At 40.0% G+C, this 16,815-nt stretch overlaps 1 protein-coding gene across 2 annotated transcripts in view; it reads right to left on the bottom strand.

The window, feature by feature from the left end:
• sntg2 (syntrophin, gamma 2) overlaps positions 1 to 11,966 on the bottom strand; it is a 109,992-nt gene extending 98,026 nt beyond the window's left edge. Inside the window, exon 1 of one of the 2 annotated variants that reach the window (XM_040023622.1) lies at positions 11,421 to 11,966. In XM_040023622.1, the coding sequence (XP_039879556.1) occupies positions 11,421 to 11,489 (69 nt within the window). In that variant the 5' untranslated portion in view covers positions 11,490 to 11,966. The remainder of the gene's footprint in view (positions 1 to 11,420) is intronic. The other variant, XM_040023623.1, reaches the window with a different exon arrangement.
• Between the last annotated feature and the right edge of the window lie 4,849 nt (positions 11,967 to 16,815).

Raw genomic sequence — 16,815 nt, 5'->3', positions numbered from 1 at the left:
CAGCTGTCTCCTTTAGACATGAAGGAGCAACAGTTAAGCCCAAATCTCAAAAGGAAAAAACTCTTTTCAGCTGCTGTATTTGCAATCTGATTCTTTCATCATTACCACGTGTGAGGAGGCGGACTTAAATCAACTAGCAAACGAAAGCATTCACCTTCGGCTCAGCTGACGATCGGGTACAATGCAGCAGTAATGCTGACCCAACATTAATTTCATGTTCCATTTAAGCTCCACCATTTCAATCACTTGTGAACAAGATCCTGAAATACTTAAATTCCCTCGCTTGGAGCAGCATCTTTTCCTCCCAGAGGGAGCAATCCACCTTTTTTTGGCAGAGAACTGAAGTGTAGAGTTGGAGTTGCTGACTTTCATCTTGGCTCCTTCACAGCTCGAGTTTATGCCAGATGAAGTCAACAGAAGTACTTGAAAAAGTAAGAGTGCAATGCTGGGTGATTATTAATAAAGATTACAAAGAGTTGGTATTACCCAAAACCCTCTTTTAAGAAAGTAGACAATTGCTCTTTTAAGTTTGTATTGTCCAATGAGGTTACTTGTCTGTGTGCCAGACCAATCATAGCTGACGTCTGTAGAGTGATTTCATAGAGCGTGGACTCCCTGCATGTATTAATAATACAGCAGGCAGTCCTGCTATCTCCAAGCTTCCTTTCTAATGTGGAGATGACATTTGAGTTTACTTTAGCTGTGGCGGAAGAAGAACTTTCCAGACACTGATAACCTTGAAAAGCACCACAAACACACACACACACACACACACAGTTGATACAAGCACAGCCAGCAGCCAGAGTTCAACACACACACTTACCAGATGCCCTTTTTTGTGTAGATCAATCATATAATGCCTGGAACAGTCCTCCAGACCTGTACGTAGAGTGCAAAATGTGGTGAAATATTTTTGAGTTAATCCACTCACAGCACTCCCCGGTGAATCATACTTTAGTTCCATCAGTTCCGTTTACCATTAACACACCCTCATCATGGACTCTATACATTTTCAGCCATGACTCATGCGTTTTGATTACCCGAGCTGACACCAGTCCTAATTCTCTCTCTGGCTACGAACCGATAAACTACATTCATCTGAACCTAGAGGTTGTTACTGTTGTTAGCATATGAAATATTTACTTGGCTGAAAAATCTAATTAAAAGCTACGTTATGCATGAAAGTTCCCAAAAACACCCACATCACAGCAGTTCACATCATTTAACTGTAAGCAGCATGAAGAAAAACCAACTTAACAACTATTAGAAATATCTGGATCCGCGCAGCCTCGGCGACTCGTCTGAAAACAAGAATATCTTTTTTAAAAAGAAATGACTGAGCTGCGTGTGTGACGAGAACCCATGATGTTGACAAGTGTCACAATTACTACTATTGTCAAGGCGAGCACTTTCATCTGGATCCTTTAAAAGATCTTCACATTTAAAAATCAGACAATTTAGAACAGAAGATGAAAAGCAAAACTCTGCTCTCTATTCAGCCCGTTCCCCTGTTTTTTTGAGGTCAATTAAAACTACCCTGGGGTTGTGTCAGCGGGGAAATGGCTGTGGCTGTACAACTTCAGTCACGCAAGAACGTGGAACTCTTTTAAAAAACATGTTAATTTTAAAATCCGAGCAGAGAGCTGCAAGTTGCTGTTATTTATAACCAAGAGGAGAAGTCGATGGATAGAATTTTAGAATAGAATATTCTCATTTATTTGCAAACACATGCCACAGAGGAATCTGGCCCCGCTGCAAAAGAACAAGCGCACATTTTAACTGAGAACCTTTTTTTGTAAACGATGCCAAAAACTGTGGCAGAGTTACCTCTCGTTTTCAAATACCAGCATGCAATTTGCCTGGCAACTTTGTAGTTTTTAAAAAAAGAAAAAAAAAAGACAGATTAAAAATTTTAATGTGTATTTTTTCTCCCCAAAAATCCATTAAACACAGCCCAGAGATACAGCTGTACTGATGAGCATAATCCATCATTTTAAATGAGACAACTTTGGTAATTTCTCCTAACATGGCTTTAAACGCTGCTAATTACCACATTACTGGAACTATTTTCACTTCTTTCATTCAAGACGCAGTCTTACATAACGGTGAAACATTATGTTACTGCAAAACAAAGACTCCGTAAATACCTCAGCACTGATTGTGTCCCTTTTTAGAGAGCTATATGGCAAAGTCATTCAGTTCATTCAGTTTATGGTGATAAATTAGATTCATATTCTCATGTCTGAACATGTTTTGAATGCATCTTTGATCACAGCAGGAGGTGATGATTCAGAGATGTTGGCTAAACCACAGTAAATACACAAGTGCTTCTAAAGTGTGATTTTTCTTGAGCTGAACACTGTTTACTTCAAGGGTTACAGTTAAAGCAAGGACGAGAAAGGGGCTTATATTTACTGTATAAGTACTTGAAAATAGAACAAGATTTTTTTGGGTATGTGTAACATTGATGAGGTGAATTCCCAAGTTTGCGACGCACAACCCAAAGCTGTGATGCCAAGGCTGAGAGAAGCCTAATAACAAAATGCCAATGAACATTTCAGAGATCTCAAGCAACAACAAGCAGCAACCTCCGGGGCTGAAAAGTGAAGCCAACACCAGAGTGCCAGAAACTGCAGTTCCCTGAGTGGCCACTTAAGACTCGCTCCAAAGTGAATCGATCATGAGAGTACCGTGTTAAGCAGCCCAGCTTTGCAGCAGAAATTAACATGGGTGACGGACTGGTTTTGGTCTCTACAGCAAATGTCTCCCCCTATATCGACTGGAAGAGTGGCTGAAATCCCCCTCTCTCCATCTCCACATGCCACCAGCTGTCAGCTCAGCTTCACCTCCACTAATTCAAGTCATTGAACCAGACCTCTCGATTGTAATTATGTAATCATGGCTGGCTGTAAAAGGGAGTCAATCCCTATAGACTCTGATGTTAAAATGCCCAACTTTACAGCATTAAAAAGCATGCTTACAGCCCGGTGCAAGAAATGATCTTGAGCTCTGGACAGTCCCAAAAGGGCTTGTAGTGCCACATTTATTTGGAGCATGTTTTGCATTGCATTGTCACAAGAATGTGCATGTATTAATTTGGTCATTTAAAAATGTCTAAAATGGTTTTATATGCCAGTCTAATCTGCTAAGTCGCTTTTCCTCCAGTGTAACTGCAGCTACTGGAACACAGAACAGACAAGAATACCATTTCAATCAATCAAATTGATTTCATTTGGATCTGTGTCAAACAGAAGTGATTTCCATGTCTTCTTTATTAGGCAGTAAGCTTTAATGGATTCAATTTAAAGTTTCACAGCAGTGCAGTATGTGCAGCTGTCATCTTAGAAGCAAAAGGCAGCACTGAATGCCACACAGTGATAAAATAATGAACTGGAATTAAAATGTTTATTTTACCACTCCGTGCACTTAATCACCCAATTAATGATCATCTCTTGTCCTTTTGCAACAGTGTTGCAATTTACTTTTGTATTTTCTGCGTTCGTTGTAGATTTTAATCAACATTTGGTGTGTTTTTAGTGGAAGAAGACTCATATGATCTGTGAAACGCCCCTTTCAGATTGGTCAGTTGCTGCCAACACCACCCTGGGTAAACTCAGAAAGTTGATCACCAGCGTTGTGTGACCTTTTATTTCTGATCAACTATTTTAGGGTAAGTGAATCCAGATAATGGAATCATATTCTTGGTATGTTCAGTTCAGTTTTATTTATATAGCGCCAAATCACAGGAATAGTTGCCCCATGGAGCTTTATATGTATGTTGTAAGTAAGACCCAATAATAATACAGAGGATACCCTAACAATCAACCCCTTTAAGCAAGCACTTGGCGACAGTGGGAAGGAAAAACTCCCTTTTAACAGGAAGAAACTCTGTGAGGGGCAGCCTTCTGTTATGACCGTCTGGGGATAATGAGAGAGAAAATTACACTGGAAGAGAGCCAGAGATTAATAATAACAACATGTGCAATGAGCTTCATAATTTAGGCCCCTGGTCAAAGCTAAATGAAGCACATTCAATTTTCAAAAATTGTTGTGTGGGGGTAAATGTATTATATTATTGGCTGCCAGGAGTGTTGTGGAGTGTGTTGATAGGGAACCTGTATTAAATGTCACTCCTTCTTACTCGTGGTTCCAATGTGACACAAAATAATATAATTTGTCTGTGTTTAACAAATTCTAAACATTAATAATTGGACAAATTCACACTGCAGTCCTGTGCGCTAGCTAGCCAGGCAGCATAACAGCTGGAACGGGCTCCATCACTTCATTCAAGAACAGTAAGAAGAGACTGAGGAGAAAGAAAAGAGAGCAGAGTTTCATGAATAGAACCAAGAGAAAAGCCGTATCTGTTGTTCAGAAGGTTTTCTACTTTTGAAAAGTGAAACTTGTTTTGCTTCTGCAGCTTATGTGCTGGACTTGCACTGTGGGTGGCACTCGGGGAGCTTAGCACTTTGCCCTGTCCAGATAAAAAAATAAATAAACCGCAGCAGCCAAAATCCTTACTTCACAAACCTTTGTGGGACAGTATATGCAACAAAAGAAAGGGAAGGGACCTGCAGGAAAGCAACTATCTGAAGTCTCAATTCAGTTGGTTGATATTTCTAAGTTTAAGCTTAGTTTGTGTAGGTAAAATGCTTGCATATTAAGTAAATCAGGCCTTCACTGTGTATCAGTATCTTAGAGGGTCAATAAGCTGTAGCCAGGATGGAGCCGCCTTCACATGAATAGAGCTCTCAGAAATGTGGAGTTGTATCTTTTGCAATCATCCTTGTTCAATCTTCCACTCGGAGCGCCTCCGTGGGGAATCAGACCCACTTGATGCATTTCCTCTCTATTGTATATATATTGTTTGAAAAGGCTCCTCTCACAGAGCTTTACTGCTCAAACAGCACCACGTGCCCATGTGTGTTTCATGTGAGATGAAAAACTACGTGAACAAAATAAGAGTAACTGGTCTTCAGGTTTTTAAATTGCTGGTAATGAGAGTATAATTTATTCTTTTATCTTCATTAGTCATAAATAAAAACAGAGAGAGCTGCACACAGATATGAAATGCATTGTAAACAAAGCAGTGAAAGTTTGGTTTGAGTGGAAAGTTTTCATGTTGCTACTGTGGGAGGAATAATCTAGGGTGAATGTATATTTTGAGGAACTAATGTAGGACTGTTTATATTACCATAATTCATTTATTTCCATTTCAAGGGCGACTCTCGGGCGCCCAGCTACTGTTTCTTTCGCTGCATTTTTTCAGTGCAGTTTGTCTCGAAGAGGTGAGTAAAATGTCCACGACAATCCGCCGTCAGCCGGTGAGGAGACGAGGTAGATTTCTTCGTATCTCGCTTGAAAATGAATGGGGAGGACATTAAAATGCATAAGTTTCCTGCCTTGAATCTAAATAAAAATGCTAATGAAACGCCGTGGGTATTAATAATGTGGAGGACGAGTTTCCTTTTATTTGCTAAAGAAACATTTCAAGACAAACAGTGACAGCCGCAACTTGTTTTTGATGTATCAGGATTTATGACACTTCATATCCTCTTGACATTTAAAAAATTAATACGCAGTCTAATTAAAGCTTTAATTAACGCCTGACTTTGGACTAAGTTGAATAATGGAATATGGCTGTGCATGATGGTGTGTTATATATGTATCTTTGCACTTCCTACAGGGATTAATTATACGCTTAAAAAAAAGAACTAATTTATGATATAACGCTGGAGTGTGCCCTTTGGCCCATCTCACAGTCCTCATGGGATCCTCATGTTCCTGCCATTAGCTCATATGCCATAAGGAGATTAACATTAAACCATGGACCCATCTGAGAGGAAAGGATCTACACGCAGTGTAACAATTTTGTATAGTCCTACTAAACATTTAACAGAATGTAAGGTGGAAATGACTGAAGCAGTCCTAGCAACATGTGCCACATGTTTGCATTCTCTCCCTAGGGTCATTAAATTATTGTATTCATTTTGAAGAGCCTGACTGCAGTGATAGGAGGAAAATTGAATATTGTTCTGGCAATGAAAGAGACTAAATATAACCTTTAAAAAAGAAAAAAGAAAAGAGAGAAATAGAATTTCATTTTTTTAAAATATCAAGTCTGATTATTTTGTCTTTTCCAATTACCTGAGTAGCTCTGGGAAAATGAAAAGTTAAAGAGAATGCATGTTTCATGCTCCAACAGGAGTGATTTGGTTAAAATATGATTGACTTCCTGAATACAAAAGCAGACTTTCACACTCCACTGGGGTATAATTAAGCTTCTGCAGTTCCTGCCAAGAGAAACCCTCGAGCGGGTGACCACAGGGGGTTGGAAATTTTATGTGACATGAATGCCACTTATTTTTTTTAGCTTTTAAAATGGGACAAGCCTGGGTTTGATTGTCTGATAATAACATTGTGTCACCCTCTTTTTAATCCCATTTTCACTGATCTCCGCTTTCGGTTGTCCTTGCAGCATTCCCCTTCTGTAAATGTTAATGTTGACCAGCAAGTCAATATCCTTAACGGTGAGTATAATCCTGTAAGGCTGTGTGTGCGTAATTATTCCATCACTGTCAATATTTTAACATCAATACTGTGTTGTAAATGTGTTTGCATTGTGTCAACGGGGGAATCTGTTGTGGGGAGTCTGCGCATGAGAAACTGTAACACACAAAACACATGGCTCATTAAAGTCTGTTTTAATTACATTTAGAGCTGATGCAACCAGTGTACTGAAAGCTCCAACTTGCCAGTTCAAACTAAAGCATCTCAAGAGATGTGATACTAAATGAACTCTGAAAATGTGACTGTACTTGTTTTTATTGAACCAAAATAACTAAAAATACAGTAGTGCAAGAAGATCCAAGGTGTTTAGTACTGTGCAAAAGTTCTTTTAATTCCTTTATATTTTTCTTCCAAGAATCCAGACTTTCCTCTAAGTTGTTAAAGCCGTCTCCAGGTTTTCTGAATATATTTCAGGGGATTTTTCTTCACATTGGCTGCTTTTTCATTCATTTTCAATGTCGTCCCTGTACATGAACATTTTCAGAGAAATTTTATTTTTTTAAACCACTTAACACTGACTTATGAATCATTCAGCCACAAAAAGCACCTTACTGAACCAATACTGTTTCTACTTATAAGAGGCAACCTGACAAAGCCAATTTTAGTACCTAATAAAAAAAAATTAGGCAAAAAACCCAAACATTTGTTTTTATTTCTTTAGTTTAATTTCCCCAAAAATGCCAGTCATAATAATTAGAAACACATAAAAGTAGTACATTAGCACCATCATGATGATTCCTAAAGAGCCAAACATTTGGCATCTGTCAGCATGGTGTACCTTGTGTTGTTAAAAAATGATGTGGCAGGCCTAACAACAGTACCTCAGACAAACAGTATCTTAAAGCCATTTCCTTAAGAAACAGGAAAAAAAACAACAACAAAGAGCTGGCGCAGGGCCTTTGAGATGCATCTGGTCCATTAGTTGATCCATCTGCTGAAATGTTCTCAAACTTTTTTTTTTCTTAATTTTTTGGTTGAGATTATTGGCAGATGGACAGGAGGAGGTCAGGAGAGAGGTATAACAGTGAGTGTCTACGGCCATCTGTAAAACTGTCTCTGTCATTGCAGCCAGTGATCTCACGGATTTTGTCATAATTAATTATGAAAGCAACATCAGATTTGGATCTACCATGGAACACCCCTGGGAACGCTGGTGAAAAATGATCTCAGAAACATTGCCAATCCAGTAAAACCATAAAAACACACAGTTGTCCTATTGAAGCAGTGTGGGATCATTTTATCGACCAAGAACAGAACAAAAGGCAGAAAACATCCAGAGGATTGTTTTGAATGCCCTTCATTCAGTCACTGCAATACTGCACTTGTGAAAAAGAAAAACTTCATCGAGACATTTCAGTGCATCAGATATCACGTGGATGGTTTTCCTCCATGATCACAGTTAATGTTACTCCAGATCCACCACTGCAACTGACCAATCATGTTGCTGTGATGTCAAAGTTCTGTGACTTGCAGGTCAAAGGCAGATGTGCTTTGGCTTCATTTTCCAGTTCCAGAAACAACATCCAAAACATAGCTACACCAACATCATACACTGACGTCATGGTTCTCTATGGATTAAAAAATAAAGCCATGGTAAGGTGAAACGTCAGGTGGACGGCAGGTTGGTGCTGCATCGGCAACAATGCAGACATTATACAAGGCTCTTGAGGTGGAGACGCAGGTCGAGAGCTGAGTTGAAAAGTGAAGCTTTCATTTTTACCAGTCTGTTCCACTACTAACTTATAGTCGTAATAACAGAATGAATGTAAATGAGGTCACAAGCTCAAGGAGCCATGATGAGATTCTTCTGTAAGAATGCTGGGGTCGGCTTAGCGGTAGGGTGAGAAATGCTGATATCAGAAGCAAGCCGCTCCAACTGCCTTTTTTCAACATGAAGAAGTGCTTCAGACATCTGGTTAAGATGCCTTCTGGGCAGGTGCATCCCTTCAAAAGGTTTTACAAGCATGCCCATCAGTGAGGGGATCCCGGGTAGACCCAGAACACACTGAGGAGGTTAGATTTCAGCTGGTCGGGAAATGCCTTGAGGTCTACCAGGAAGAATTGGAAAGTGCTAGGAAGAATGATTTTTTTTGGATTACTGTGCTTAGCTCATTTCCACTGTGACTCAACTTTGGATAAGTGGAAGGTAATTGATACATGGACATATGGCTACAACCCATAAACCAAACATTACGATTCACTAGAAAAACCCGAAGCTTGGAAGACTAGCACAGCTCGAGCATGACCGTTGTTTACTTAAGCATTCTGCATCATGAATTTATTCCCCTAGGATCAGTTTACGGACCGAATCTGATTAAGACTCTGTGGCTCTATTAAAATTAAATCAGGTATGGTTTGAACTTTTCTAGATTTTTGCTAAACTTTGACCACAGTTCATTTGTTATGAAGTCAAAACGGCACAAAAACTATCCAGTAATTATGAATTTTGGCACATCTTAGTGATGGGTTCATCAATAAGCTGCTGAAACACAGTCCAGAATCCAGGCAAAGGCAGAGAATTATGTATGAAGAGTTACATTTTTCAAGTGTTCACCACACAAATATACTGCTTGAACTAAGTCGGGGATGGAGTCTCTCCCAGCGTGCAGAGGCAGGAAAACACCCTGCCTGCCAATCACAGCACTAATATACCGTGACATACAATTCAAACATGGCAAAACTAATGCACACACACACACTGTAGGCAGAGAGCTGCTTGTATATGGACAGGAGGACTCAGTTTACTGTATCTACTGACTCTTCAAACACCTTCAGACAATTCAATACAAACCTGAATTATTCCTTACTTTTGCTACACCCTGGTTCACGCAAGTCTTCACAGTAATCACGTCTCAGATGCTTCATCATTAGGGGGCATCAAATATTTGTTGATATGCACCCAGCGTGCTATGGGAATAACAAAGGGAAAAAATAGGAGAGGTGTGCCTTCCCAGCACTTTCATCTAATTTATCAGTGATTGCCAATCACCCAGATAGATTCAGGGCATCTCCATGTTTTAAAAACCCAAATTTTATGATTGCGGTTTCATGTTTAACATTCCCTTTGACTGAAGATGGAGTAAAAAAAACCCTTAAAACAACATAATCCAAATATATATGACATAAATTGGGGAGGGGGGAGTAAAAACGGGAAATATGGTAAAGCACTTTGGATGCAAACTCGAATCCGTCTCTGGAATCTTCCAAGCAGCCTAACTGCATATAATAAAGCATCTATAATTAACACATTTTGGCATTAATTCAAGCCAAATTACCCTGATATTTGAAACTGCTGAAGGACATGCCAAACTGCATTTTGTTAATTCCAGACACAATTAAGTCCATGCTTACCAGCCTGAAACTTTACACTACACTGTCATAAACATGCTTTGTGGAATGGGAGATTCTCTTGCAATTTGCAACTGTTTACTTGTGCTTACTGTATAATCTTAGCCATTACTCAGTGGTAAATGGAGAGTGGAAGTGTGTGGAAACTGAACACACTCTAAATAGAGTTAAGCTCAAGACTTGTGTGTCCCCAGAGGCTCAGATATCCAGTATTTAATGGCTTTGTGAAAGCAAGGCAGTGGCTTCAATTGAATTAAAGGTGCTGGACGCCCAGCGAAGGCGACAAAAGGACAAATGTAGGTAAAGATGTGCCAGAAGCTGTCCTTTTAAATGAACCAAGAACTTAAAACTTTACAGCAAGGTATCCATGGAAACATGTTTACTGACACATATGAAAAATCAACTGTGGATGCAAGTGGTGATATATAATTTTAACCCTATTTCTGAAGACAGTGCTTGGTTAAGTAACATGTCCTGCAGCCTATGATGGACTTTTCTTTACAGAGCTGACTCACAGAATATGAAAGTCTGGTAAAAGGTCAGGTCATCTGTTTTCTTGCTAAAGTAGCCTAAACATGATATCCTGTTAAATATGAAGCCCTGAAGGAAGCTCGGTGAACTCACGACAAAAGATGGTGATAATAATAATAACAATAATAATAATAATAATAGCTGTATTACAACTGGGGTTCGAGAGCGCTATAACGGAAACAATTAGCAGTCACTTATTTAAACTTATTTTGTTGTCATCTCAAATCGTGAACACTGGTTTGTTTGTTTTTTATTATTGTTACTGTAAAGAGTTAAATTAAATGTGAAAAATAATACCAAGCTATAAGAGCTAAGCTGCTTAGTGCACCTGCAACATAAATGCTACAACCTATCAAACCATACCGGATAATCATTTAACCAAACGCGCCGTTTCATCATGGAGAAGAAACTACGTACCAGACTTAATTTAGGAATTAGCCAATGTAATGATTACGCGCTCGTTTGTTCAATTACACTGTTCAGATAATGTAATAAACAGCAATAAGACATTAGTATAGTCTTTTGCTGGATTCGGCTAATGCAACAATAAATAATACATAAAATAGCCATGTTTCCATAGATATTGTTCTTAAACCTGTAGCACTTGGATATTAGCAGCTCATGCTTAATAGATCATTTATCGTTATATGACCAGCAAAACGCCATCTAGAAAAGTTGAACGTTTGTTTGTTTTTTAAGTAAGAGAGCGATAGTTTTCTAGATGTATGCCGAATTGTACAGCTGTTCATGATGCTTTGGAAACGATTGACACCTGAACGCGAGCCTGTGCTGCGTCAAGCAGTTAAAAGCAAAGAAGCATAAATAGTATAATTTTAAAGGAAGCTTGGAGCTGCCTTCCACATCAGCGGACGAACTGCCCGAGTGCTCTTTCGGAGTGCCCTAACACGGAAACTGCAAACTGCTGTTAGATTTCAGTCATTCACAGGGAATGACTGAAAGGGTTTACTTGCCGAAGTTGGAACCGGGAGGCTGGCGGGTCGCTCGATCAGCTCAGGTTGCTGTTTCCCGGTAACATTCATCTCCCGTACAACCGCTTTCTCTGTCCGCTCACTTCGACGAGAGTTTCTCAAGTCATTTATCCAGCCGCTGAAGGGAAGTGTTATTCACCGGCGTCCCGCTTACCCACGAAGACAGAAGGAGAAAGCATGCCTGAAAAGCTCGGGGGTTCTTCGAAAAAGGAAAAACAGGAAAACAGCCGTGCGTATCCTGAGATGACCACGGTGGTGCCCGCTGCAGGGACGAACTAGGAGCGCCCGTCGCTGCTCGTTTCTCCCCGGCTCAGCCCCAACTGTCAGCACACAGCGGCTCCTCTGCTTCTTCTGCTGCTCCTCATCAGTCTGCATGACTCCCCACCTGCTGCCTGTCCTCCTATTAACCATTCCTGCGTCAAACCACAGCACATTAACCCGTTCACTGATGCTGGAGTCCTGGAGGCATTTTAATCAGCAGAAATCACGGATGCATATTTATCATAATTAGTGCTCGGATCCTCTAATGATGGGCTATATTGCAATCAACAACATATATGTTCACTAAACAGCAACATTGCCCTTGAACTTTGCGGCCAGGTGAAGGCTCCCCGACTGTGTGAGCACGGTAATTGTTAATGGATACTGGCACAAATTAATTTCTGTGGAATCCTGAAAGCCACGCTTGAGGGAAAGAAGGCTCATCTTCCTGATGGAGGGTGATGGGTCAGAGAAGGCTTTTTTTATTTTATTTATTTATTTATTTTTTTAAGTCAATCTTATCACCGGCTCCTCAGAGCTGGCCTCAGGGATCCAGCCAATGCGGCCTGACTCATGTTGGATTTCAGTGGTATAGACAGCTTTATACACAGAATATGATACCTCTTCTAATAACCATCTTTCTTTTTTCCAGGAGAAATAGAGGTTAAAAATAGACTCACAACTATCTAAGGGCACACAATACCTGAGAGAGGGTTTCATTCTGTGTGGTTACAGCCCTATAATCAGTGGCAGACTTTTGTTTTGTATTTTTTTATGTTCCGGATTAGAGCGCTAATGTGGATCTGGGAGAGTAACAATGATGAAGCGCCCCATTGCAATATATTACAGCCTAGCACTTTCATCAGAGTATGAAAAGGTATCATCAGAGGACTGGGAGAGGTGCAATTGTTAGGGAAGCTACTTCAGCTTCATACTTCAATGGCTGGCTTCCCACTCAGCATCCTGCAAAATCTGATGTTTTATGGCTGTTATGGATTTGGGGAGGAGAAAAAAAAATCTGCTTTCCAACTTATTACTGCTACTGCAAATACAGCAGGCCTGGTGGAGTTGAGTGTGCAGCCTTGAGTTTCAGGTAAACATTTCTTGAGGCAGAACTGCAAAGGTCAAAAGGCTGTGCATAGATGAAGCAGCTCACATGTTAAAATACATTTCTGTATTTTATATTAAAGAAAACCCGTGCAGCTCTGCCTTCAGTAAGAACTACCACTTAAGCCCACTGGAGCACCATTATCTATTTATTGGTGCTCAGCCTAAACTGATAGGACTCCAAAAATAAGTCGAGGCAAAACAAACAACACGAAAAACTTTCTTTCTCAGAGGGAATAGTAAAAAAGAAACACGTCTCTAAGACAGAGTGTACCACAGAGAACCCGAGAATAGCACGGAGCACCCCGGGATAGGCCTCTTTTTTCCCTCAGGAGACATGATTGAATGTCACGAAGGAAAAGCGCAGATGCAGATAGAAAGAAGAAATGAAACCTGGATGAATTCTATAGAGTCCTGCTGTTGGGTGGGCCACGTGAAGAGATTAGCAGGTGCGCGATGACGGGCAAAATATCAGTTGGTAAAGTGAAAAAAGCGACAGAATGGACTCAGTGTTTTATTCAGTACTACCTGAAAGTAGTAACTAAACCTAAACACTCATCTAGAAAGTGTTTATAGAAGATCCGTTATCTCATACACATAATAGAAACAGAAGGCTTGATGCAGCAATCGGTATCGCCCTTCGGTGGCCATGTCGTGAATTAGAAAAACGTACTTTACTTCATTGAATAAATAAATAATGAAATAAGCACAGTATTGTATTTAAGAGTTAAGAAGCTTTTCCCTTCTCTGTGCAAAAACCTATAATTCTAAAACAATTAATCATAATCAAATTTAGCACTGACCTGGATAACAGGGTGTTTTCCTTCAGATAGTAAATATGCAAAAGCTCCACAACTTTGCAGGGATGCATTAAATGCTGCTGGTACCATGTAACTAAAGCAACGGTATCTATTTGGGACCTTTGTTGAATTTGTTGCAGGCAACATTACAACATTACAAGACCAGCAAAGATGATATTGAGCACTAGGGTGTGTGGAAGTGGCTCAAATCAAATACCGTGCCATGCTCCTTAGACAAAAATTGGTTCATCCCAAGGCGAAACCAAACAGCCATTTCAGAAACGCATGGCGCAATTTGGAAGAGCCTCCTCGACAGGACAAGACTGAGCCGCACATCTGCACCAAAAGGATAAAGGTCACTCTTTCAAGGATGCCAATGCTCACATCTTGGACAGAGAAGACAGATGGTTACAGGAGTAAAAGAGGCCATCTATTTGCACTGTGAACGACCATCACTAACACCAGCTAGCAACAGTCTTGAGGTCCCTACCCAGGCACCTCAGCCCCCACCCACAGGTGACTTCAACAGATAACATACATAATAGGTGTCAAAGTGCTTTCACCTGAAAACTCAGGTGGTAATGACCAACACCATTTTTCCACACCTTTTCACCCCTTGGCTCATGTAATGGTGCGCTTGATTAACAGATTAATACATGATTAATACAAGATTAACGACCACCTAATGGACAACCTCCACTAGGGTTTAAATACCTGGTGCTCTCCACCTTTTGGTCTTAGAACTAAGAGGTTGTGTAAAGAACTGTACTGTGTAAAGAAAACAAGCAGAAACCAATATCTACTATCAGTACTGAGTAGCAGTAGTATTACTATTGTTTTACTGAAATTTCGGGGCTGCAGGGGACTGAAACCCAACACAGCAAATGACAGGCTGCACAGCACAACCTAAAGCAGGCAGACAGGCTTCACATCTACTACTGTTTCTGAGTTGAGTCTTGTTAAAGCTGTAGCTCAGACTTTAATAAGACTAAGGTATCTGTATGTCACCTCTACATTTCAGTACTTTAAACTTTAATATGTAATAAAATTTTTAGATTGAAGGGAAAATTCCATCCAAGTGTGATGCAGTCCTAACATCTGGTCAAAGCTCCACAGTGCAGAAGGAAATAGACGTCCAACCATCAATCAGTTATTTTTAAAGCGCTCTCCAATCTAAGCGCATCGCGCTGGATCTCACTCTTCCATCTTTAACTTCTGTGATGCTGAAAAAGCCTAATTCAAGGCTTCAAAGTGACTTTCTTCCTCTGATATTATATATAAAAGTGTTGCTTTTCTAGGGTTGTGTTTTACATATTGCGGATATATTTTTTTTAGTGTTATATCTGGTGTTGAAGATAATCCTCCATGAAAACCAGTTTGTTCAAAAACCTATTCAGTGATCGCTCCCAGTAGGCTAGATTCTGCCACTCTGACCCTACTTTGTCCCTTTTGACTGGAGACTAATGATGCACATGTTCCCACAGTTTTGTGCTCATTTTCCTAAGTTTGCATTTTACATTACAGGTTTATAATTTAGGCATATTTCTGGTGTTGAAAATAACACTTCACCAAAACCAGTTGTGCTCAGGTGCCTGGCCTAAATCACTGATCGCTGCTGGTGGGCTACTTTCTTTCACCCTGACCCTTCTTTGTCCCTGGCGACTGGAGAGTAATGATGCACATGTTCCCAAAGTGTTGTTCTTGTTCCCTCCAAGGGGTGTTTGTCAGGGTGAACTTGGAACATCTCAGATGTCACTGTCTGCAAAGTTTTAAAGTTTTCCTCCAGGGGCAGCAGGTGAGGTGAACTTGCTGTTTTGACACGTAAGGGATTTCTTAAACTTTTCTATCTGTTTTTTAACAATACCTAGAACTGAGGTTTTCCCTGATTATGGTATCCAATGTTAAAAGGTAAGTGAATTTAGGTGAAACTGCTGTTTTAATCCTTCCATATCTTAGGGCAGCCTTTGTGTGACTGAATTCTCTGCTTGGCATTAAGGAATCTGCTGTAAATTGGTTCAGCTTCTATCTTTTCTGTACTGTAAAACCTTTTCTGTTCAAATTGGAAAGTAATCAGACGGTAATCCTCTGCAGACAATAAGAGGGGCATGGTTCCTCCAAGTTCACCCTAAGGTCCAATGCTTTCTTGCATTTCTCCTGGCTTCCTATTCATACCATTTATCTCCTTTTCTACAGTTCCTTCTTGCTTTAAGGAGTAACTTTTGATCCAGAAACCCATAATGTTATGGATTACATAACACTGTACACCAAAGTAAGTCACTCCTCGAGAACTGCTTTCTCATAGGTAAGACCAGCCTTCTCCAGGCTGTGTTTAAATCAGTCTTTACAGTTTTAACTATGTAGTGCATTGTGTTTACTGTCCAAACTCTACAAATTCTACAAACCTTGTAAAATCACATGTCTGTGTGAAATGTAAAGGAAAAACAATATAGTAATTTCTACATTTTTAATTCAAAATATTACAAAGGTGACATGTGAAATGCTGCAACTGCATAAAAACACACAACTGTGTAGCAGATGGAACTTAATAGGTTCAGCAACACTCCTGAAAACCTCTCTCACTGAACAAATGCCCACCAGCTACTTCATTAGAGACCTGCAGGTCTCACTTACACTTACTTCAGTTAAGGTCAGTTTTCCTGATTCAACAATTAGAAAAATACTGGGCAAAGTTTGCAAACCACTACTGATCAAATAGAACACAAAGGATCGTCTTATATTTGCTAAGAAAAAAAATGTCTTCATGAGCCCCAAAACTTTGGGGGAAAACTCTGTGGAGGGACGAGATAAAAGCTCAACCTGGCAGGTTTGAGTCTCACTTCATATGGTGTAAAACTAACACAACTTTCATAAAGAGACCGTCATACGAACAGTCAAACATGGCGTTGGTAGTGTGATGGTGTGGGGCTGCTTCAGGATCTAGACAGCTTACCGTAATTGATGAAATCATGAATTTTGCTCTCTACCAGAAAATTCAAAGGAAGAATGTCCAGCCATCAGTTTGTACTATGAAACTCAAGCACACTGGGGTTATGCAGCATGCCAACAAGCCCACCTCTGAATGGCTAAAAAACATTTTGAAGTGGTTTAGTCAATGTCTGGACTGAATGTGATTAAGATGCCTGGGTTGATTTTAGGAGTTTTAGGATGCCTGCAAACCAGATGACGTCTGAATCTACAGAGCTGCTGTG

Source organism: Simochromis diagramma, unplaced genomic scaffold (genome assembly GCF_900408965.1).
Source record: "Simochromis diagramma unplaced genomic scaffold, fSimDia1.1 OVJJ01000303.1, whole genome shotgun sequence".
Lineage (NCBI taxonomy): Eukaryota > Metazoa > Chordata > Actinopteri > Cichliformes > Cichlidae > Simochromis > Simochromis diagramma.
This window is presented reverse-complemented; position numbering and strand designations above follow the sequence as displayed.